The sequence below is a fragment of the Tauraco erythrolophus genome, chromosome 5, assembly GCF_009769465.1.
Source record: "Tauraco erythrolophus isolate bTauEry1 chromosome 5, bTauEry1.pri, whole genome shotgun sequence".
In the NCBI taxonomy this organism is placed as follows: domain Eukaryota; kingdom Metazoa; phylum Chordata; class Aves; order Musophagiformes; family Musophagidae; genus Tauraco; species Tauraco erythrolophus.
In genome coordinates this window covers 57568001-57591496 of record NC_141469.1, presented here as the reverse complement: position 1 = coordinate 57591496, position 23496 = coordinate 57568001, and the positions used below count along the sequence as shown (strand labels likewise).

General features: G+C 39.8%; 1 protein-coding gene across 1 annotated transcript in view; it reads left to right on the top strand.

Moving 5' to 3' along the window:
• SNX25 (sorting nexin 25) overlaps positions 1 to 23496 on the top strand; it is an 87818-nt gene that overhangs the window by 47771 nt on the left and 16551 nt on the right. Inside the window, exons 7-11 of the mRNA XM_086611760.1 lie at positions 4012 to 4202; positions 10552 to 10683; positions 12692 to 12967; positions 16967 to 17122; positions 22210 to 22341. Of these exons, the coding sequence (XP_086467886.1) occupies positions 4012 to 4202; positions 10552 to 10683; positions 12692 to 12967; positions 16967 to 17122; positions 22210 to 22341 (887 nt within the window). The remainder of the gene's footprint in view (positions 1 to 4011; positions 4203 to 10551; positions 10684 to 12691; positions 12968 to 16966; positions 17123 to 22209; positions 22342 to 23496) is intronic.

Genomic DNA, 23496 nt, shown 5'->3' with positions numbered 1-23496 from the left:
GCACAACATTAAGTAGGCACTGCGTGTGCTTAACTCGGCTCTCGCAAAAAGTCTTCAGGAGCACACATGATGTTGTGCATGTGCATAGCTCCTTTGGAGACGAGTCAGATGAGTCAGTGCTCTTGTACGTGCTGCCAGGTGTCAGGTATCTGTAGATCTTGAAGCTGTGAAAGAACAAGAACTTGTGCTTCCAGTTTTAATCATGTTTTTGCAATATAACTTTGCAGTTAAGATGAGAAGTCTTTGTTTTATGCTGCTTCTATCAAGAGACAGGACAGTTTATGAAGTACTGTGATACAATTTAGTTCATTCTTTAAGTAGTCTTTATGTATTGTATCAGTCTTTGTTTACGTTATTTTTATGTTGTGTCATTCGCTGTGGTATGTGGTAATAAAATTTGTATGACATTCGATGGCATGATTATCTTTTGCAAGGCCCAGCGTTCTGTCTGAAACACGGATGATGTGAATATATACTACAGTTTAATGTATTTAGTGACCAGGTAGCAGAACTACCAAAAAAGAAGAGTAAAGAAAATTAGGTCTGAGGAATCCATTCTCAGAAATGTTTTTGGTAGGTTATAGGATTTGCTTCTGGCCTAGTTCAAATCAGGGTGATTATGAGAGATGCAGAGGAAAATGTGGAAGCTTTGTCAGAAATCACTCTAGACATGCAAAAGCAGATGCAGTAAAAACGATTTGCACGATCTTAGCTTTTATTGCTTCGTAAGTTTGAGCTCATTTGGACCTTTTATGTTTTAATATTATCCAATACAAGTTGTATTATCCACAGCTGTGGATTGATAAGCAGAGTTTGCAGTTCTGCTTTTGATTGCATTGTGATGCCTTTGAGAGGGGTGCACAGTACCCCTCTGGGGTTTTAAAGTTCCTCCATGGCAGTGCTTGTCTTATCAAAGTTACCCTGATAAGGAGAGAATTATTTTGGAGGAAGTTGCTAAAAGACCCTTTGGCTCCTTTCAGGATGGAGTCCCCTACTCAGCTGTTTCTGGAAAAAGTGTATGCAACTGATATGGGGAGGAGGTGCCAAAGAAACATCTCTCTTGTTTTGCTGATAAAGAGTGGGTTATTTGTGTGTTTTTAATAATAGCAGTATAATCTCCAAATGGTAAAGTTGTTACTAATAAAAAAAAAATCCAAAGGATGTGTTTTCTTTCCATGCATAGTGATGAAACTGTTTTGCTTAGTAGCATATATCTATTCCTCTTCCCTTTATTGGAGCTTGACGAAGGGTATGTGAGTAAAGACAAGGCTTTTCTTTTTAACTTTCTAGTTCTATTTAGTTTATGCAGTGATACTTGAACGTAGTGAATGTCTTCTGTGCTGATATTCAGAGATGGCAAAAAAGGCTCTTATTTATATCTCAGTACTTTAGTGGTGGGGAGATAGGGCAAGAATAGATTAAAAAGGGAAGTTGTTTTTATAGCTTGAAATATGTTTTTGATAGGGCTTAATAAAAAAGAAAAACCACTGAACACCAAACCCAGAACAGTTTAGATCTGAAAAATCTGCGAATTCTCAAAAAACCTCAAAAGGAGGTTAGGGTTAGAAGAAAACCAGTGATACTCCTGACCTTCCCCAGTTGACATGAAGATGCTCTTTCTGACTTCTGCTAGCTTATCTTTCATACTTTGGAAGAGGAAAGTCATGTTCAGTGTTTGTCCACGCTCCCACGCCATCTCTCCTGCACTGCAGCGCATTAGCCACGCTCCGTGCTGGGCTGCTCTTCATCAGCCTCTTGTTTATTTGTGAAGGGATGTCGCTGCCAGGCTTTCACGGTGACTAGTGCTGTTTATCTATGGAGCAGGAACAGGCTGGCAGTGTGATCTTCATCACTCTGAGTTTTTCACACTTCATCCCCGAGTTTTTCTTACATGGAGTGGCTCCTTGTGGCTGTGAAGAGCTGAGTGAGGCAAATGTTTTTGAAGGATCTTTGCTAATAAAGTAATTAATTGCCGGAAGCAGGTGGGATGTGGGGCTCATTAGTCTCTCCTGGAGGCCTGCTGCAGTCACAGGATGATAAGAGTTCAGATAAAGTAGACATGGTTACTTTGAAAACCCTCCAAGAATGCCTTATTTTCACTAAGAAAGGTGCTTTGTTTTAAGAAGGCTGAATGATCATTGCGTGGCACTGTTTGTGGGTTTTCAAAGTGCGAGGTGTCAAGTATGTGTTTTGAGCCTGAAGTATTTAAACTATTTAGAGAATTGAGAAATTTAAAAAATTATCTTAGAGTCAAGTGCAGGAGGGGAAATGTTGGGTTTTAATCTTCACTTTAAACTACTGTCCATGTATTTGTGTTAGCTGTAAATGTTTTAAATTGAGGAGGAGAGCTATTTTGTCCTTAAGGTCTTTTTCTGTCTTTTTCTCTCATTAATGCTGGTACCTCTGGTCAGGGAACTGAAATGCTAAATTAAATGCTCTGTTGACTTTCCTGTGGAGATAACATGCCAGGAAAACAGATGGCTTATTTTTTTTTCATGGTAAACTCATTTTATCTTTTGCTTCAGTGAGTATCATCTCTGTAGTTCGCTACTATACTGGAGCTCAGATGCAAATGATACTTGTCCATTAAAAGAGTAACAGTCTTTGAATCAGGAACATTCCCTACCAACATACCTAAATACATGCAGCGAATAAAGAGAGACTACAAATATGGGAAAAGATGTTGGGAGAATATCTGTACTCAAATTACATGTAGAAATTCAGGGAGCTCTGTGTACCTTGAGTTGTCTGTCAGTATACAAGTGACAAAACTTACGGTCACATGCAGTAGTTACATGTGGCTTTGAGGAGAAAATAAAAGGATGAAAACAATCCTAAAAGAAACAGGTACCTTAATGTATTAGAAATGTGTTTAAAATAGCTATTTTAAATCATTCCTAAGAGATTTCCTTTTTCTGTATTGTATGCATTCACAAACCTAGCTGTCTGGTTGTTTCTTTACAGCAGCTCTCTTGAAAATGGAACACTGTTTTCATCTGCGTCATTTTACTGGCATTTAACATTTTGAAAACAAAGTAGAATAGATCTCTATTATTTATCCCTGAGCAATCAGTTAATCCAGCACCAAGTACAAGCCAAGTTCTTTGCTACCGAGCTCTAGTTGCAGCCTGCAGAAGCAGGAGTATTATCATTGAACAAGAGGAAAACAAAATCAGTGTATAAATGTGAATAAGTTGCATCCTGCAGATATAAAACAGGAATAATTTCAGTGCAGTAGAGTTTTTTCAATCTACTTTCTCTGCTGCTGCCTTTTTTAGGCCCTGATGATTAGCTGAAGAGGCTAGAGTGTAGACTACACAAACATTGCACCTTTTATTACCAAGTCTTGTTCAGCTGACTGGCATCTTCGTGTTACCTCAGTATTTAACAGTACTGTGCAGTCTCGACGTGGCATTGTAAATTTTTTTTTTTTTCCTTAGTCATCTGACCATTTCGAGTGAGCTTTGGTCAGTGTTTTTGTCTGGAGGAGACACTGTATGATGTGCTGTTCACATCAGGCTCTAGAAATTTGGACGTGCAAATGAGATACTTGAGAATGTGTCATGCTGGCCTGGAGGGATTGAGTTGAGTCCCTCGTGACTGTAGGTAGTCAATATTATGTTCAGTAAGATACGTAAGCTGTCTTCTCCGTGTGTTATCGTAGACCGTGGCTGTAGGTAACTTCCCAATGCCATCTGATAAATGTACATCCTGTAGTACAAGTCTTGGACTTGTGACTTGCAAGAAGCTGTGAGAAGAGAGCTGGAGGGGTCAGATTTCACTGGACATTTGAATAAAGATTTTTTTCTGAACTGTATGTAAACCCTTGAGGTATCATTGGAGAATGTTTTGAAATCGTCATTCTGTTTCAAATACAAACTCTTCAGTATCCGTGGTCATGTGCATAGTTGATTCCTGAATGACCAGTGCTTTGATCAGGCAGGTCACGGGGGCAATGGTGCAACGACATTTTCATGTTGTAAGTCTGTCTGTGATTTGCTTTATTCTTAGATTCAAAAGGAAAAGAAACTGCGGCGATGAAAGCTGACCTACTGAGGGCTCGCAATGTGAAGAGGTATATTAATCAGCTGACAGTGGCAAAGAAGCAATGCGAGAAGAGAATAAGACTCCTGGGAGGGCCTGCTTATGATCAGCAGGAAGATGGCATTTCTGATGAAGGCGATGGCCCTCAGAGTCAGAAGGTATAAGTCGAATAGCACATGCGTTGCCTGAAGGTCATTCTAAATGTGTTAGTGCTGGATCGTATTAGCCTCAATGTCATTAATCCCTCACTTCCCCCAGGAGTCAAGTATAAATTAATTACTCCCCAGTTTATCTTGGGAAAAGATCACTGAAGTAACCGAAAAGACATACTGATCACTCAGCTTGGAATATTGCTAAAGGTGAAGCTTCATGAAGGATCGAGTGGCTTGTAAGCATGTGTGATTTTTCAGACATACTGCGTGTAGGGAGTTAATAAGGACGTGGCAGTGGCCTTTCTGAAGGTAGCAACTTGCTTTGAAATAAAAGATTGCCAATGTGTGTGCAACATTTCTCTGGCCCTTGTTATGTTTACTGTAGGAACTACCTGTGGGTTTTGCAAATACCGAGTTATTCAAAAGCAAACACTTCCTTGTGGAAAGCAATTGACAAATTAAGGGCAGTCATTGCAGGAAACCTCTGGTAAAGCTGTTGGCTGAATGCTGTACAACATTCTGTAGTCTGGAATTGAAAAAACTACTGTTGTATCAGCCAGCATCTAAAAAAATGAAATTATGGCTACTTATTGTTGCTAAACTTTTAATAAGTTTAGTGAGTTCCTTGTGTAATCTACTCTGTTCCATTTGGGCAAAGCACAGTAATGGATGTATTCAAATTGCAAAGAAGGTTTTTACCTTTTCGTGTAGGTAGAAGAGAAGTGATCTCTTCCTGCAGGGATCTTTAATTTTTGTTATGTCCTTATAATAATTGTAACTTAGTGGCACGTAAGAAGAAGTTGCATGACGGATAAATAGTTCCTGCTATTTGTGTTTTGTCTTTCTTGAGTAAGGTCTGAAAGAGCAATTCCCCTACCCCTGACTAATCCTTAAAGCATGATTTCAGATGGTGTGTCATAGATTGTGCCAAGGCAGTCCTGATCTGTTTCCTGAAGTTGGATGTAGCAAGAGGTGCCAAGGAGAAAAGGAAAGAGGGAAGCATGTGGCAGCACTGCATGAATCACTGATGCCACTTTCGGTGCCTGCTGGGGTGTTACGGACTTTCCAGTGTAGATACATGGTGACAGAAGATTGTTCCAGAACAGGAACAAGTAGTGAAGCTGCACTGGATAGTGGCAGGGATTGGTCAGCAATATCAAATATAATATTATTATACTGTAAAATCAAAGGAATTCCTGTTGTTAATGTTGCATGATTTATGACCTGATTGATTTTTGGTGGCAGCTGCTGACCCAGGGTTCCATCTTGCAAACATACCCATGAGTAGCTCTGCATTGAGTTAATAGTACCGTTAATAGGAATAAAGACTCCTTGCACAGGCATTTGTTGTAAAGCTTTTGATGTGATTCTGTGAAGAAGCCCTAGAACCCTTCCATACCCATGTCAGAGCAGAGAATAACAGAACTGTTTCTCTTTTCTGTTGTCCCAACTCCCTGTTGCCAGTAAAGAGGCTGAGGGAGGCTGAATGAGAGACAGAGGCCACATGTTCTCTTCTGAGCACATAAAAATGCCCAGAGGTTGGCAGAGGAAGGGGACTCTCTCACTGTTGCTTCTTGCCATTCTCTTCCTGCACTGTGGTAGCTGCAGTCCGCGTTCTTGTTTCAAGGCAGACAGTGCTATTCTGGATGCTGGCTCCTCCTACCTGGGCAGTATTGACTGAACACTTGCCTTTTTCGAAGCAAAGGGAAAGATGCTCTTTGAGAGTTAGTAGATAAGCTAATGTTAGTATGTCACTGCTGATGGCCCATAACTTTTCTTTAGAGCCTGGCTGTGCCAGCTTTTCTGCTAAGCCAGCACTTAACCTGCAGAATAACTAGCTTGTGTAGAAGAAACTGAAAGTTTGCGTTCCTTTCTTCAACTTGCATGAAATAGGTCAGAAATGGGCATTTACTGATGGTGGTTTGAATTATTACCTTATGTAAGTGTAGTACAGAAGCTTGAATACATTCTAAACTTTGAGGAATTTTTGGTACTAGTTGAACAATGAACAAATAGACTAATGGCTAAAACTCGTATTTTAATTTCACTTCTGCATCCTACAGAAAGCTTTCTTTTTCCTGCAGTTGTAGGGGAATAATAGCATTGCTGGTAAATAGTGCATGTTCTGGTTATGGGTTTAAATGTGAAGATGGATTATTTGGAGCTGTCAGTGTTCTTGTCTTACAGATTTAAGAAACAAAAATTATGTGCTTTGAAATACTTTTTTTCCTTTCATAACAGAAGTTAGTTATAAAACAGTGTGAGTTTTTTGTTTGATAAATACATAAAAGTCAGGGACTGTGTAGACTTTGCACGTATTTCAGTCACCTCATTATCCTGAATCTGGATTCTCTAGGGAAATCCTGAATGTGTGAATTATAATCAGATGTTTATAAGCAAGCGAACAAACGAACCCCAGCTACTCTCTGAATCTGAATTCTGTCATTAGCTCTGATACTGATTTATATTCTGGCCTGGGTGTTAGATTTACTTTCAGAGAAAATGGAGTTTAAATTAGTACAATATATAAAACATCTCTTCTAATCTACTTATGGTCAGTGCAGTTTTAGTCCTTTTTCTTAGAAACTGTACCTGCACAGTACTGCAGTAATTGAGTTCTTGTTGTCTGTGTTTATTCAGCAAACCATTTGTTTAATCCGTTGTATTCAGCGTAACAGCCACATCACCACATCTGTGAGATATGACGTGTGGAGTCACAGCATCTCCTTAGTGGAGCTGTTCTGTGAACCAAGGCTGGCAGGAGGAGCTCTGGGAGTCTGATCCTTGACTAGCTGTGAAATAGCAAGGAAACCACCTGAGTGTATTTTGAGGTGCAGATAGTTCCTTATAGGTAACTAATCATTGCTTTTGTTTCAGCTACTGCTGTATATGACAAAGATATCCTTCTGATGACTTGCCTCTTTTCAAAAAACAACAATAGAACATGTGCTTTAGTTTTAGTCTGTGTACAGACAAAGCCTTAGTCAATAGGTTTTAAAATGCAGCTTGGAAAGTGAGACATATTTTCCCAGTGTTATTTTTTGCGTTCCTCTTATTCCTGTCTTCTACAAAAAAAGAAACAAAACAGATGAAAACAGAAGTCCTGCAGTCTGTGTGCCATCATCCCAGCATAAAATTTCCGTTACTGACTGAAATTCTGTTCACCTCGCCTGTGATCTGCAGTACTGTGTTGTGATTATTCATTATAGGTCAATGAGGTTGTAGCAAATGGGAACCTGGTGTGTTGCAAAGAAACATAGTGCAATGCATCTCTGCTGTGTCTGGTGCCTATATAGGCCCTTCCAAAGTAAGTAGTTGGTTTATGTTCTTCTCCAGAGAAAGGTTGTGACTATCCTTAGGGACTTGCCAAGACCAGGTCTCTGCTGTGTAGGGCCAGGAACAGGACCATTCTGTGTGCATATGCTAGGGATGTTGGTTAAAGCACCCTGCTTGGAAGAAAAAAACCACAAAAACATTAACCCCTTCCTAGTATTTGACAGAGCCTGTGACCAGCTGTGGTGTATCAGTTACTTTCCTGTTGGAGTAGGGAATAGACATGGCAGCAGTAAAGCTGCTGTTTTTTCCGAATCCGGAAGCTGCTCTTGAGTTAAAAGGACTTGGAAGGCTTGCTGTTGAGGCTGATAATTCTAAGATTATATCTGCTAACTGGATATTAGATTTGAGGATGTACACATGCCCTAATGTGTGCGTATGTGCCAACATAGCTTAGAGCTTTGTACTCTAATCCATGGTTATAGTGAATCATAAAATGATCTTTTGCTGAGGATTCCAAAATTACAAATTACTACAGAATCTCTTTCTTTAAATCAGAGAAGGAAGGGTCCTCCACAGAATACTTCCTGGATTGCTTGCGTTTTATGATAACTTATCACCTCAAACCTAAAAACCTCTTTTGTCCCTCACTGTTGTCATTGAAGTCTTAATAATGTTTATAGTACAGTGTTTGTAACATACTTAATAATTCCAGGATAGTCAAGCCTTAAACAAACAAAAACCTAAAAAAGGTTTGTGAGGTCTCATTTCTGCAAGAGAAGTTTAAGCTTTTCTGTCTATTAATTTATTTTGTTAGAGTATTTCAGTTTGCAAGGAAACTATTGGGAGGTTTGTGTAACAGCATTATTAGGCACCACCACTTTAATGACCATGGGACACCTGTGCAATGGGCTCTTTGTTAGGCGAGAGGGATGGCTGCACTTGCCTTGCTCCCTGCGGCAGCACTTACCCACAGTTACTTTTTAGAGGGGGGATGTTTGTTAATTAGCCTCTTTACTCGCAGCCTGGATGGGGATACCTTGGATAATAGAGACATAGAGACCAAGGTGACCTTTTACTTAAGAAGTGACAGCATACACTCTGCATTTTGAGTGGTTTATTACCTGTGCTATCATTTGCAGAGCTGACAGTCCCAGAGATGGTGGAGATCTCTGTTCAAGAGGATGGAAGACCTTCTTCTGCTTCTATTTTAAATCATCGTCGTTGATTAAAATGATGGAATAGAGAGTACGATGATGCACAGCAATGAGGCTAAAGTACAGACTGGCCTTTGGATTCTCATCTCTTGTGTTCTTCTCTTTGACAGTCTGATCAGAATGTGCATAATAAGCCTGGCTTCAGCCACTCTCTCTGTGCTGTTCAATGAGGATTATAGAGTGAGCTCTGAAAGGCAGTTGTTTGTTACGTTTATGTACTTGAATAGATCTTAAGCTAAGACCAAGCCATGTCTGGACGATACTGTTACAGTAAAGGACAAAGAGAGGAATGGCACATGACTGTCACTGAGGAACTTTGAAGGTGAAAACGAGCCTTTCAACTCACAATTTACTTAAACACTGCCCAGAATTTGAGAGAACTGTTTCAGACAAAACATAGGTGACTGCAGTTTTTAAAGAACTTTCTTTAGCTTGGTTCAGTAAGGAGCTTGTGCTAGTAATTGTGTACATGCACGTGTATATGGTTTCCTCCTACACAGCTTGAGTCCAGCAAACCGTTTTTCCTAAATGTATCTTGGTGGTACAGTGTCACAGGTGCTAGGTTTAGGAAAATAGGCAGTCTTCTCAGGGAGAGATGCTAATACATGACCTGATTTGTATTATTATTAGAAATCAGAAAACCCATATTAGAGAAATCATTAGTGCCTCAATCTCAGTTGGAGTTCATGGCTTGCTCCGTACCAGATGATCTTTGCTATAAAATGCAAAGTCATAGGAAGCTAAGAATCATTAGCCTCAGTGCTTAAGGACCTGCTTTTCTTTTCAAAGAAAAAGGTGTGGGTTGGTTGGTGTCTGTGAAGTACAAAGTAAGAGACCGAGACAACTCTGATGTGTTTGGATTCCTGGCAATATAAGTAACAGCACTAAATGAGCTGCATAAAAACTGGTTGAGCTGCTATACTGAAAGTTGGAGAAGGGTTGTTTGGTTTTGATAAGGTGTTTTGAAAATCAGTCTATTTTTCAAAGAAAGCCAAGGTTGTTCATTTTGTTCAACATGAGAACATCTGTTCATTTTGTCAGGAAGATGTTTTCAGGTGTTTTTCTCAAAGAGGCGGCCTGGATTCACAAAAATAGTAGAGGATGCGGAAGCGATAATGTTTTTTCAATCCAACAGCTTAATGGCTGCAGCATCTGCTTGAGTGTGGGGAGTCTGTGTTTCATTTCCTTTTCTGCTTGATGAACACCCTCCTCTCTCATCTCAGGAAGAGTCCTGAGCATTATATCACAGCACGTACTCTTTCCTGGCTGCATTTCTGATAGATGCTTTTCAATAACACTCAGTTAATGGGAACTGGCCACCAAATGCCCTAGCTGCCAGGGTAAAGAACTACACTCTGTCTTTCTCTGTGTCCCTGGGAATAATTGAGACACATCTCAAAACTCTGTGGCCTGTGGCATGGAAACTGCTGTTGATACTCTTTGCTCGAGTTAAGCAAGGAATAGATCAGTTAGCTTTCCGTTTGCTTCCTCTGCCTTACAGGAACATTGGAAGTTAAATTTTTGGCAATAGCATTTCATGAATGACTTGAAATGCTGTCTTTGTCCTTTGAAATGTAGTTTTACCTCCTGGACAGAAAACAAGTGGAAATGTTTTCTACCTGGTAGGAGCATAGATGCATTTATCTTCTAAATACTTACAAGTCAAATTTTTCATTTTTTTTTTTAATTTTATTTTTAAAATGAAACAAAACTGTCACTGGAGAAGATCTGAGCAGTTGAATCTAGTACATATGTGAAAGTGTAAAGATTTCCCCACCAAGTGAAAAGATTTTCCTCATAAGGGATGGAGAGAAGCTAAAGTTACATATTTTCCCAAGTTTTACTCTTAGTTTTCCTTTCTTCAGATTCTTCAGTTTGAAGAAATTTTGGCCAACCCTTCATACCGAGAGCACTTCAGAATCTACATGGAAAGGATGGACAAGATGGCTTTGATCGGTCTTTGGGAGTCCGTGGAGTGTCTGAAGAATGCTAACAAGGTGGAAGAAATTGCAAGTCCATGTGGCTTGTACATTAATGGGAATCTCTGCTTGTTGTGATCTTGATGTTAGGAGATGTCTTTGTATTTATATGTTTAAAAGAACAATAGCATAGGATGAATGCTAAGCAATTTAGGTTTTTTTAACTTCTTGATGTTAATGTTTGAGGATAATATGTCAATTAAAAATTGTGGACTGTTGTGATGGTGGCTTACTGTTGTTTGGTGTAGCAACATGACCTGTAAAAAGGACACTTGATACGCAAAAGTAGTAAAATTAATAGTAGAATTATTTCCCCTTCCACCAGAGAAAAACCTTGCAGTAATATATTGGTTTTAGTTGTATCAGCTCATGTGAACCATAAAAGTACATTACAGTTTGATAGTCTGTACAAAAACTCTCATCTTGCCAATTACAGGTAGCACATTCAATCCAAAACTGAAAAATTATGTATATATGTTTTTAAAATCCTTTTGAAAGAGAGATTTTGCTTTAAAAGACCCCTTCCTCTCCTTGTTCTGTTGCTGTATAAGCAGCTTTCTCCAGGAATGCCACGCTACTGCTAGAGGGGAAAAACCAATGCTGTATTGTAATCTGTGTTAAAATAGTGGGAATGAGAACCCTGAAACAGGGATAGGAAATATCACTTCAAGTTGCAAGAATTATCCTGGAGCAATGGTGCAGAGCAAGAACACAGAGGACAAATTTGCTGTCTGTGAGCAGTGGGGTGGATTTTTGAGGGAAACTCTTTTAAACATCCAGGACTCACACTAGCACGAAATACGAATTTCATTATGAAGGATCAGTTAACTTTTTATTGTCTGTAATTTTATTACTCTCCTATGTAAAAAGATTCTAGTCAATTGGAAAACACACATAACATTTCAATTGGAAAGCACAAATAACATTCTGTAACCAAAGCGGCAGATAGTAGAGCGTGAGTAGTGAGCCAGTAATACAATCTGAAGAAATGGCTAACAACTGACTCAGGCTAGAAAGTGTGCATAAAAAGGGTTTGTCAGGCACTGTGGAGAGAGTTAGTAAATCAGTTTTGATGTGTAAACTCCTCGTGATTGGAAAAGGTGCTGTAAATTGTTTTATGACCTTTCAGCCGTCATTTCTCTCCTTGCTTTCAAAACAATATGTATAGTGCCTTTATTCAAGACTTCCCATTTTCTTAAAAGAGATTCTAACCGCGCTGCTATTGCTCCGTGGAGCGTAAGGGTTGCCTGCCACTACAGGGGCAGCTTTGATTACAAAAAAGTGGCATCATGCAGCCATGTGGCTGTGATATTGTCACGTAAGGCAGTCAAGCACACTGTGCCATACTGAGGGAGTGGATAAAACCTCCTTAATTGGGGTCAGTTTAGAGAGATGATGATTTAGAAATGATCCTGGGCTATGCTGCATTACTTCCTCTTTTTCCTGCTCATTACTGCGAAGTTCAATACCACGTGCTGTTCTGTGCTCAGTGGAAATACCTGGCTTTGTGTACTGGTAAATGTCTATTCAGGGGTGCTTTTATTTTCCTTTTTTTTTTTTCCCCTTCTTTTCCACCTCAAAAATTAATTATAGTCATTCATAAAGTGAGTTGAACCTATCCAGCAGAAGACAGGAGAGCCAGTACAGCTGAACTCTACAATCTGAACTTAAAATGGGGACCACAATGTTGCTCTAGCACTTTTTTTTTTTCCCTTTTAATATTGGGTTTTGGAGCATACTTTTAAAAGCAGAGTGTGGAAGCTGTGGTAATTTTAGAGCACAGCTGTTTCTTCACTTAACAAATATCTATATTTATCTTGTGAAATTGACTGCTTAGGATAGGTGCACAGGCAGAGTGTTTGGTCTCAATACGAGATTCACAGATGTGTTCTCATCCATCTGGGCATAAAATGAACTTGATCATCCTTCAAATTATGCACCTGGATCCTGAGCCATCCCGATATTTTTAACATTTTTTCATTATTCTCTCTCCCTCTCACTCCTTGCTCTCTCCTCTCCTTCTTAGGCTGAAATACCTCAACTGGTGAGTGAAATTTATCAGAATTTTTTTGTGGAAAGCAGAGAAATACCTGTGGAAAAATCCCTTTATAAAGAAATACAGCAAAGTCTTGTGGGAAATAAAGGCATTGAAGTATTCTACAGAATTCAGGCAGATGTTTACGAAACGCTAAAGGACAGATACTACCCCTCATTCATTGTCAGTGATTTATATGAGAGATCAGTCAAGAAGGAAGAAGAAAGAAGTTCTGCTCAGCTAACTCCTGAGGACAAAGATGAAGTGGTGAGTCACATGGACAACTTCTTTCACTGTTATTTAAGGTGGTCTAGAGATGATCCTGACTTAGCAGTATGGTAGCATCTTCTGTCCTTGAGCTTTGGACTAATTTTCTTTTTTTTTTCTGGTGTATTTATAAATGTCATCGCTCTAATAGTTTCATCAGGGAAATGTAGTATGTTTACAAGCCCTTCGAAACAAAATGCTACCAAATGACTGGCTACTTTAAAGTTTAACTAATTTAAAGTAGTATTTCAGATTTCCAAGCCTTTTGTATTCCATATCTTTCATTATGCTCCTTGATATCCGAGAGTGTAAAACATACCTTATACAAGCTCAGCTGTGCTGCTTTTCAGTGAAGGAAATCTCACTGAAACATTGGTAGATTTTGGTCTAGACATTGTCTGTCCTTCTGTTCATTTCCTAGGTACTAAACAGGTATTAAAATATGCACAAAAGAGAAGAACACTAATGAAAAATACAATCTTAGTGCTTTTTTATTAAGTTATTGAATAAATTAATAGGCTCTGTTGGAAGATAAAACTGATTAAAATAGCACTAGACTTGGAAATACTAAAACAGAGCATTCAAAAGGTCATAAGCAATAACCCAATGGCAGCTCTCTTGGGGTGGGTTTTTTCACTGGATTCTCTGAATTGGTCATGTTGAGGGAACTTGTGTTACATTTATCTAAGAACATTTTGACAAGAGCATCTCTCAGACTAGTGAGCATCGTTGCTACTTCAAATCGGCATGAGTATCTTCATTTTACGTATGAACTTGCTCAGAACACAACGAAGTGTAATAGTTTGTCTAAAACTGGATCCAAATGGACAAATAAGAAGCAGAATCTAAAGGTGCTGATCTACATTCTGCCATTTAGAAACATTTTTTTCCAGAATCTAAGGCTTTTGTGTTTACTGCTTAAATATGACTTTTGTTTCTGTAGGTGAACTGTTACAGTCTCCATAGTCACGTATAAGCAAATCTGCAGAGATTAGCTTTTATGAGTAAATTACTTCCAATATGAACTTTTGCAGCTTGCCAAATTTTTCAGTATTTGTTTCTCCCTGTATTCTTTTCCTTGGTAAAAGATTCAAGACACATTTTCTACTTTTCTCACTGCTAACTCATCTATTTGTTGAAGGTGGTAGCTGTTTCAAAGACTTTCTGTCCTTGTGTTTGCACCCATTGGGACTTCGAGAAATGACTGTGACTACTTTTGTCCAGAACTTTCTAAGTATTAACATTGTGCTTTTTAATCTCTTTATACCTTTTATTCAGAAGCTGACAGAGATAACAGTTTCTCTAAGGAGACTGACGTGACATTTTAGGGCTACCTGTTCTCTGTCGGATAACATTTACTATAGCTGCTGAAAAATTAGGCTTTTGACATCAGCATCGTCTGTCCTTCCTCTGAGTTCTTGGATATGTATGTGCCAGATTTGAAGACTGTGTCTGCTGTGAAACCTTAAAGTCTAATATATTGCCAAGTTTGCTTATATGGTTAAAGTTTTTTTTCATTTTTAACGACAAATTAAGTATGAAGTTGCATATGCTGTTAGAGCATCTCTTGAATAGAGCAATCCCAATGGCTCTGTGCCATGCTTCAGGGTCTTTGAGTTGAAAATAAATTATAAGAAATTTTCCTTCTGAAGCTTCCAGCAGCCTTTCAAACGTTGGTGAAAATGCATTACTGGCTAATAGGTTTGGATTTTCTCCTCCCCGTATGTGGAAAACCACGGCTGAGAGATCTGATATTTCTGGGAGGTGGTCCATATTGTTAGCAAATACTAATTGTTTTTGTTTTAGTTTGAGTTTTGGAGGTCTGTGTCCTCACTTTCTGCAGCACTGTGGGAGTTACCTATGTTAATTTTCTGTACATTCCACTGTTATGGCTGGATAGGTAAAAAGCCATCTAATGTCCTTGTGGAGGGGAGGTCAAAAGGATGAGCCCTGATTAAATATGAGAGTATGAAATCAGAAGACAGGAATCACGGCAAGGCCAGACTCTGCTGAATCTGCTTCATGTGGAACAAGCTCACTTTTCCTTCCAATCCGTCATCGCTTTTCACTCCTTGGACAAACCTCTTTTAAAAGGTCCTGAGTTAGATGTAAAAGTATAGAAGCCTGCATTCAGCACTCTGAAGAAAGAGGGTCTGGTGGTTGCATCAGTGCTGCGTGTGTCAGATCACTAAAGTAAACCCAAAGTCTGGGTTCTGCAGCACTCACGGAAATGGAAGTCATTATCAGTTTAGCAGCCAGTGGAGAACAGCACAATCCTTTATGATCTCAGCTTTGAGTGTGGTGGTTGTTTATTTGATAAATTTGGCAATTTGAATACAGGTAACTTGTTATCTTGTAATCCTAGCATTTTTGTGATAAATCTAGTAATTCAGCAGTGTTTTTTTCTATGAGAGTCTGAAACGTTAATAACAGAGAAATCATGTAGCCTACCTCTGGGAGCAGGGCCTTACTAATTTGTAATTAATTGAAATCCTTTGATTACTAGAACCAAACTTCATATGAAAAGTCTTTTAATTCTTCAGTGTTGAAAACAGCATTTTTGATTCTTTTTGACCTCTGTGCTTCCCAGCAAATGCAAGTTTTTATTTTATGGTACTGTTCAATAATGTTTTGAATAACAGCCAGTGTTGTTTATTATTATTATTCGTATTATTGTAGTGCCAGCAGACAACAACAAGCTTCTGTGAGCTGACCTCTGTACACATGTTTGGAGACAGTCTCTGACCTGAGGAGTCTACAGTCTGTGCAGAATAGACAGAAGAAAGGACGGGGCATAGAGCTAACGTTACTCAGCTGCATGGGAGGCAAATGCAGAGCTGGAAGAGGGCATGGATTTTTTTTAGCCTAAAAGTCCTGACTTCTGCATTATGCTGCCCTCCCTTATGAGGATCACACTAAGGAGATTAATTATTGTTGCCACTGTATCTCTTTTCAGACTTTTTTAACTAAGATGTAAAACATTGCAGAATTTACAGTACCATTTTTTTCCTCTGAAACTCACAGAATTTAGTAGAGTATGAGACTTCCTTCTGTTAGCTTTTTGTTAATTATATAAAGATGCAGCTTACTTAGTGGGAATATCATTAAATAGCACAGAACTCATGAGATTAGATTCATAGCTTCCCACAGATAATTTAAGATGTATTCAGTCACAAGCAGACCTCAAAGATCTTTGAACATGGCAACGGTAAGATCACAGTGCTGTGTTTGCTGAATCTCAGGGCCTTCATGCCTGTTTGGTGGAGCACAGTAAGAAAGGGGAGACTGAGGCAAATGCCAAAAGATGTTAGATAATGCCACTGAAAGGTGTGAAGTGTTCTATTTTTTTGCATGCCTGTAGTACGAAAGGTGGGAAAAGGTATTGGTTTGTTTGAATGAATGCAGGAAAATGATTTACGAGTTTAGGGTAATGCTTATGTGCTTTTAACACTTTTTTTATTAACACTTCTAAAAACAGCAGTAAAATCTTTTTATGAAGAGAAAGGACTTAGGTTGTTTTGCAGGCTGATAAGTCTGTTTTGTGAAGGTTTGTGGGAGGCTAGAACTGTGGGGTTTTGGGGTTTGTTCCCCTCCCCACCTCATTATCTTTCAGCTCAGAGCCAAGTGTTTGCTTTTGTATCTGGCTCTGAATATTGATCATGACTACTAAGCTGTTGTTGCTTTTAAAATAAACTTTGATTCTTCCTCTTATTTATGCTAAAGCCTTAGCTTGAAGGTCATCTTACACAGATGACAAGAGTTGCGGAAGAGCTATAGTATAAATGATGACAATGCTTTGTCTGTTGTGTTTGTGTGGTTTTTTTTTTTTTAACAGACTTACCTTTCATGTTGGATCTGGTGGTTGGAATATCTGTTAGAACCTGTTATCCCTAAATTTTTGTCTATATCAAGAATAAGTGTTCTCATACAGAAAATGCAAACAATAACTGTCTCTTTTTTCACATTAGTGATACATTTACTCCCATCCTCTATTCCTAGAACCAAGGTTGTGAAGAAGCTACTGAAGAATGCAGCACAAGAATTAATGAACAGGCCAGTTATGCTGTAAATAAACTTCGCCAGCTAAACGACAAGCTTGAGTATAAGAAACAGGCTCTGAATTCCATATGTAATTCACCAAAACCCGACAAAAAGGTAAGTACCTTTAGTGTCTTAGATCTTTTTTTTTTTCCAATATATATATGATGTGTGTGTTTGTGTAATAGCCAGTTATCTCAGGCTCTTTTTGGACAGGTCAGATTGCTATTTCAATCAGCCTGTTAAAGAAAGTGATATCAAAACTTAGTTTTAATTGTTCATTTTTCCCTTTTTTTTTTAAAGTTATTGTAACTAAAATTGCAAATATGATTTATATTGCTTTGTTTGTCATAAAATAACGACCTCCCTCCCAGTGGTCTTGTTGCTTTGTCCGTGGCAAATAGTATTTCTTCCTTACTTCTCTACCCACCTATATCTGTGTAATTCTTTGACAGCTTGTTTCATGTCCCTACTGCATCTGCAGCACTGCAGCAGAGGGATGTGCTTGTTAACTTCTGCTCCCTCTCCTGGCTTTGAAATAGCACAGCACAATTTCATAATCTCTTCAGTTGTGACTGGCTTGCTCAAATAAGGGGGGGGGGAAAAAACCTCAAACCTATAAAAGTGACTGATTTCCTTTATAAGGAGCTAGGAGAAGTCTGCAGGGCACACTTTCATCAGACTAAAAAAAGTCTGAGGGATATGAATCTTCAGCTCGCTGGGTTTGGATTAAAAAATAATTTAAAAAATACGTTTTTCTTGTTGCAAAGTGCGACTGTTAAGCAATCTAAGAACATATTCAGGCAGACGCAAGTGATTTGCATTTGGCTTAGGCCAACTCATTTGCATTGCTACTGAAGATGGTATTACAGGACTGTTGTTCAGATGCAGCTGGGCCATGCTTTTCAGGTGTAATGAGGTTGGTTGCAAATGATAGACAGTGGGTGAGACATGAGATGAACAAGTAGTCAAGGCATTTCCCTAAGATGGCCTCCTGCTATGGATGGCAAAAATGCAGCTGGGCATTAGTCATTGCTCAGGACCTGGCTGCTTTGTACATTGGTTCCTTCACTCAGGGTGAGTGCAAGATGCTGGTCTGAATAGCAGTTGTAACCCTGCTCGTTCTCTGTTCCCCCAGCTGAGGGGATAGCTCCCTCTGAGAGGAAGATGTGGACAGTGGTGTTTGAGGCCACCCTGGCTAGCTTCATTCCCTCTGTCACTTCCACATCTCCCTCTGCCAGAGGTTACTGCAGACAACTGAAAACGTGTCCGCAGTTGTTGGGGTGTCTTGCTCGCAGCTGCTCTGCTGTGTGCGGCCTCAGCTGGCAGAAGATACCTCTTATTTGTCATCCAACCACTACTGTTCGGAGTGGTAAGAGCACAGATGTGTGTCTGTTTGTTTGGGTTTGGGTTTTAGGTTTGGGTTTTTTTTTTTTTTGTAATGCCTGTATTACTGCAGTAGCATTTACCTGTGGAGCTTTTAAATGGATAGTTAGGGTTGATGGTGTGAGAGCACCTTGTCGCAGGGACTTTATTTCTTCGTTGCTGGACTTGGCAGGTAAAAATTTGTTTCTTGGTCATATGAAGTGAGAAACGTTTCTAAAAATTCCACAGTTTTATGCCATATGAAGGGGAATGTCACACACATTTTGTATTACATTTTTTAACCTCAAGCTGTTCCTGGGTTGTTTGTCTTCTCTTTTTGAAATGCCTTTGTGGTGAGACCCATACAAAACATGTATGTACATCTTTTATTTCATAGATTTCATAGATTTCTAGGTTGGAAAATACCTTAGAGATCATCCAGTCCAACCGTCCCTAATCTCCCATTAAACCATATCCCTAAGTAGTTCATAAGTGGTTTTAAGTGGCTTCTGGCACTGTGCAACCCAGATGCCAGTCAGTCAAGGAAGAAAACTGCTCATTTGAGTTGCACGTGGAATGCTGCTAGTTTTAAAAGAAAATACTTTGTAGGAAAAAGTCTGATTTCAGTTCTTTCTGTGGAACATGGAGAGTAGCAAAGATGACATGAAAAGATGGCAAGCAGTCTCAGGCCACGTCTCTGATGTCTAAGGCGCACTGACATAGAAGACAGCTTGATCTTTGGAGGTCTGTGACTCTGGTGTTGCCTTCAGCATGTGTCTCGTACCCAGAGCTCAGCGGCTGTCTCCCTTGGGTCTGTGAGTGCATCTCATGCCATCCTGTGCTATCATAGTACATGTGCAGGGACCAGATTCTTTGTAGAGTTCAGTCTTGCCATCCTCAGTAGCAAAGCAAAACCTTAATTAACATTCCCCACTGAGAGCACTTTCTAGTCTTTGCTAAGCCTTATTTTCAAACAAAACGATTTGACACGATTACTGAAATTAAGTGGGACTTAACAGAAAAACGCCTCTGTCTCTATCAGGAATTAAGTGGAAGTCAGAAGTTCAGAAGTCGTTTCTGAAAAAGACAGAATTACTGTAGCTTTGTAGAATGTTCCACTTGTGGTGCAGATCTTACAACTAAGACTCATAAATTTGACTGTGGTATATCATATTTAAAAAAAAAAGTCAGCTTCTTTTGCTGTGTTTCTAATGTCACATCTTATGTATGCTTCCACCTTCTGTTGTCATACTGTCTTCTCGTAGCATGTATGGTTACTTATTTTTTGCTAATGTGATGCGATACACTATTTCTCATTTACGAGATTATGATAATGAGCTATGTCTTGATGAGAACATCTTTTTAAATGTGTGCTTTCCACAGTAAGAAATCCTTCCCTTTCCAAAACCAAAATGAATCAAGTGGTAACTTCCCGAGTGATTGTTAACATAGATAAGTACCTAGAAATTAAATCTGTTCTTCCCAGGTTCTTCAGTTGCATCATGTATATCTGAAAACGGTAAGGATGATGTCTTCTGTAATGCATATTTCAGTAATTGCTATTTCAAGTTTGTATAAAAGATATAAAGGGTTATATATGTGTGTAATATATAATCCTATCTAAAGTGCCTTTTATGCTGATAGTGTGGTAGTAGCATGTCCTTCTAATCACAGAATCACAGAATATTAGGGATTGGAAGGGACCTCAAAGGATCATCTAGTCCAATCCCCCTGCCGGAGCAGGACCACCTAGATTAGATCACACAAGAACGCGTCCAGGCGGGTTTTGAACATCTCCAGAGAAGGAGACTCCACAACCTCTCTGGGCAGCCTGTTCCAGTGTTCTCTTACCCTTACTGGGAAGAAGTTCTTCCTCATGTTTAAGTGGAACCTCCTATGTTCCATCTTATATCCATTTCCCCTTGTCCTATCATTGGATGCCACTGAGAAGAGCCTGACTCCATCCTCATGACAGTCACCCTTTACATATTTATAAACATTAATGAGGTCCCCCCTCAGTCTCTTATTCTCCAGGCTAAAGAGACCCAGCTCCCTCAGCCTTTCCTCATAAGGGAGATGCTCCACTCCCTTCATCATCTTTGTGGCCCTGCGCTGGACTCTCTCAAGCAGTTCCTTGTCTTTCTTGAACTGAGGGGCCCAGAACTGGACACAATATTCCAGATGCGGCCTCACCAGGGCGGAGTAGAGGGGGAGGAGAACCTCTCTCGACCTACTAACCACACCCCTTCTAATACACCCCAGGATGGCATTGGCCTTCTTGGCCACAAGGTCACATTGCTGACTCATGTTCATCCTGCTGTCCACCAGGACCCCCAGGTCCCTTTTCCCTGTGCTGTTCCCCAGCAGTTCAGTTCCCAACTCGTACTGGTACATGGGGTTGTTTTTTAGCCAAATGCAAGACTCTACACTTGCCCTGGTTGTATTTCATTAAATGTCTCCCTGCCCAACTCTCCAGCCTGTCCATGTCTCTGTGAATGGCAGCACAGCCTTCAGGTGTGTCAGCCACTCCTCCCAGTTTAGTGTTGTCAGCAAACTTGCTGACCCCACACTCTATTCCCTCATCCAAGTCATCAATGAATATGTTGAACAATACTGGTCCCAGTACCGACCCTTGAGGGACTCCACTGGATACAGGCCTCCAACTGCACTCTGTCCCATTGACTACTACACTCTGGCTTCTATCCTTCAGCCAGTTCACAATCCACCTCACTATCCGATCATCCAGACCACACTTGCTCAGTTTAGCTGTGAGGATGCTGTGGGAGACTGTGTCAAATGCTTTACTGAAGTTAAGATAGATCACATCCACTGCTCTACCATCATCCACCCACTGGGCGATGTCCTCATAAAAGGCTATCAGGTTTGTCAAGCACGACTTCCCCTTAGTGAAGCCATGTTGACTGCCCCTAATGACCCTCTTATCCTTGATATGCCTAGAGACAGCACCAAGGATAAGTTGTTCCATTATCTTTCCAGGGATGGAGGTGAGGCTGTCTGGTCTATAGTTACCTGGGTCTTCCTTCTTGCCCTTTTTGAAGACCGGAGTGACATTTGCTTTCCTCCAGTCCTCAGGCACCTCTCCCGTTCCCCACGATTTAGCAAAGATGATGGCGAGTGGCCTGGCAATGACATCCGCCAGCTCCCTCAGCACCCGCAGGTGCATCCCGTCAGGACCCATGGACTTATGGATGGCCAGATTGCTTAACTGGTCCCTAACCAAGTCCTCATCAACCAGGGTAGACTCCCCGTCTATCCTGACTTCCTCAGGACCCTCAGGGTTCTGGGGCTCATCAGGATAGCCTCCAGCAGTATAGACTGAGGCAAAGAAGGCATTCAGCAACTCTGCCTTCTTCTTATCCTCTGTCACCAGGACACCCTCCTCATTCACCAGTGGGCCTACATTGCCTCTGATGTTAGTTTTATCTGCAATGTATTTGAAGAAGCCCTTTCTGTTGTCCTTGACCTTTCTTGCAAGGTTTAATTCCAAGGAGGTCTTAGCTTTCCTAGTTGCCTCCCTACATCCTCTGACAGCAGACCTATATTCCTCCCAAGTGGCCTGCCCCTCCTTCCATGTTCTGTACACTTTTCTAACTTCGTTTTTTATTTTGGTATCGGGGTAGATCTTTAAGATCACTGTGTATTCTACAAGTTTGTAAGAGGCATCATTCTGCCACTTAGGATTTTTTTTTTCCATGTGAATTGTTCTTTCTCTGCTTTTGAACCTTTTCTCCTTTCGGAATTGTGTCCCTAAAGACACAACTAGGCGTGTTGTACAAGCTTTTTCTTACCAATCGTAATCAATAAACTTTCCTCCACAGATTGTTTCTAAGCTGAAGGATGAAATTACTCTGATGGAGAGAGAGCACAATGACCTTCAGCTGCACATTGCCAGAACGGACTGGTGGTGTGAGAATCTTGGCATGTGGAAAGCCTTCATTGTCTCAGGCGAGGTATGGGAGTTTTTTATGGCTTTTTATCTTCTGGGTTAGTTCAAGCTTGCATGAAGAGAAAAAATAAAACCTATGTGTACTTTCCTTACACCTTTTTGTATGCTATGTATACTTCATATTTACTGTAGGGGAGAGGAAACTCTAACCTCTTCTGAACTCCTCCTCTGTTTCCCCAGTGACTACTACGGTGCATATACAAAAATTCTACTCATCAGATGCTATTGTAATGGAGTTATAAAAAACACCTGCATGTACGTGAACTGGTTTTGGCATTGGGTAAAGTAATTTGCTGTCTTAGGGGCATTGATTTCCATGAGAACTGTCTCTTGTTATATTACTATGCTTTGACACTTGGGTGCAGTTATATATCTGCTATGTCTCAAAGATGCAGTACTTACACTTATTGTGTTTACTAGAGTTAACAGCAGTACAGTTTCAAGGGACTAGAATACCCAGAAAGTGCTTTAAATCTATGAGTAAGTTGAAGGAGAAGTTAATTTTTTTTTTTTTTGGTCTTGTTCTGCTCTTCTGTTTGGGCGTAGGCAGACAATTGTAGAATGAATGTAAAAAAAATTGTAATGGAGACAAAAAGTATTACCATCTCATGGCTTTCTATTAACACTTACCATGAAAGGAACCCAATAAATGCTTGTTATGTAGTAACTGTAAGCTCACACTGTACATAAGCAATCTTCTTGACAGTAGCACTTCAGAGAATTAAAGATAAATTGGATCACTACTGGTTTGCCTTCCTGTGCTATTAAGAAAATGTTCCTTAAATAAATATAAGTAGTTTCCTTGAGGTAATTTTTCTTGGAGGAAAAAATGATGTGCTGTTGAGTTTGTTTGTGTCTTGAGCTCTTGCAAACTATTGATAGGTCTATCAACAATTAAACTCATTGTCTGTAAAAGAAGAAATAAATCCAACAGGTTAAAAACTTAAGGTGCTATTTTAAAAAACAAATTCTCAATGTGTAAACGCTGGGATTTGTTTTTGTTTTAATGCTTTTTGCGGAGGACACAGTTGAGAACAGTGAAGCGCTTCAGTTGTCTGTAGCTTTTGAAGTCTGGTTTTAAAAAACAGCAGTACTGTGTGCAGCAGAACTGCAGAATGGCAGCTTTCGGATGAGGGGCACCATTCAGAACTGCCCAGTG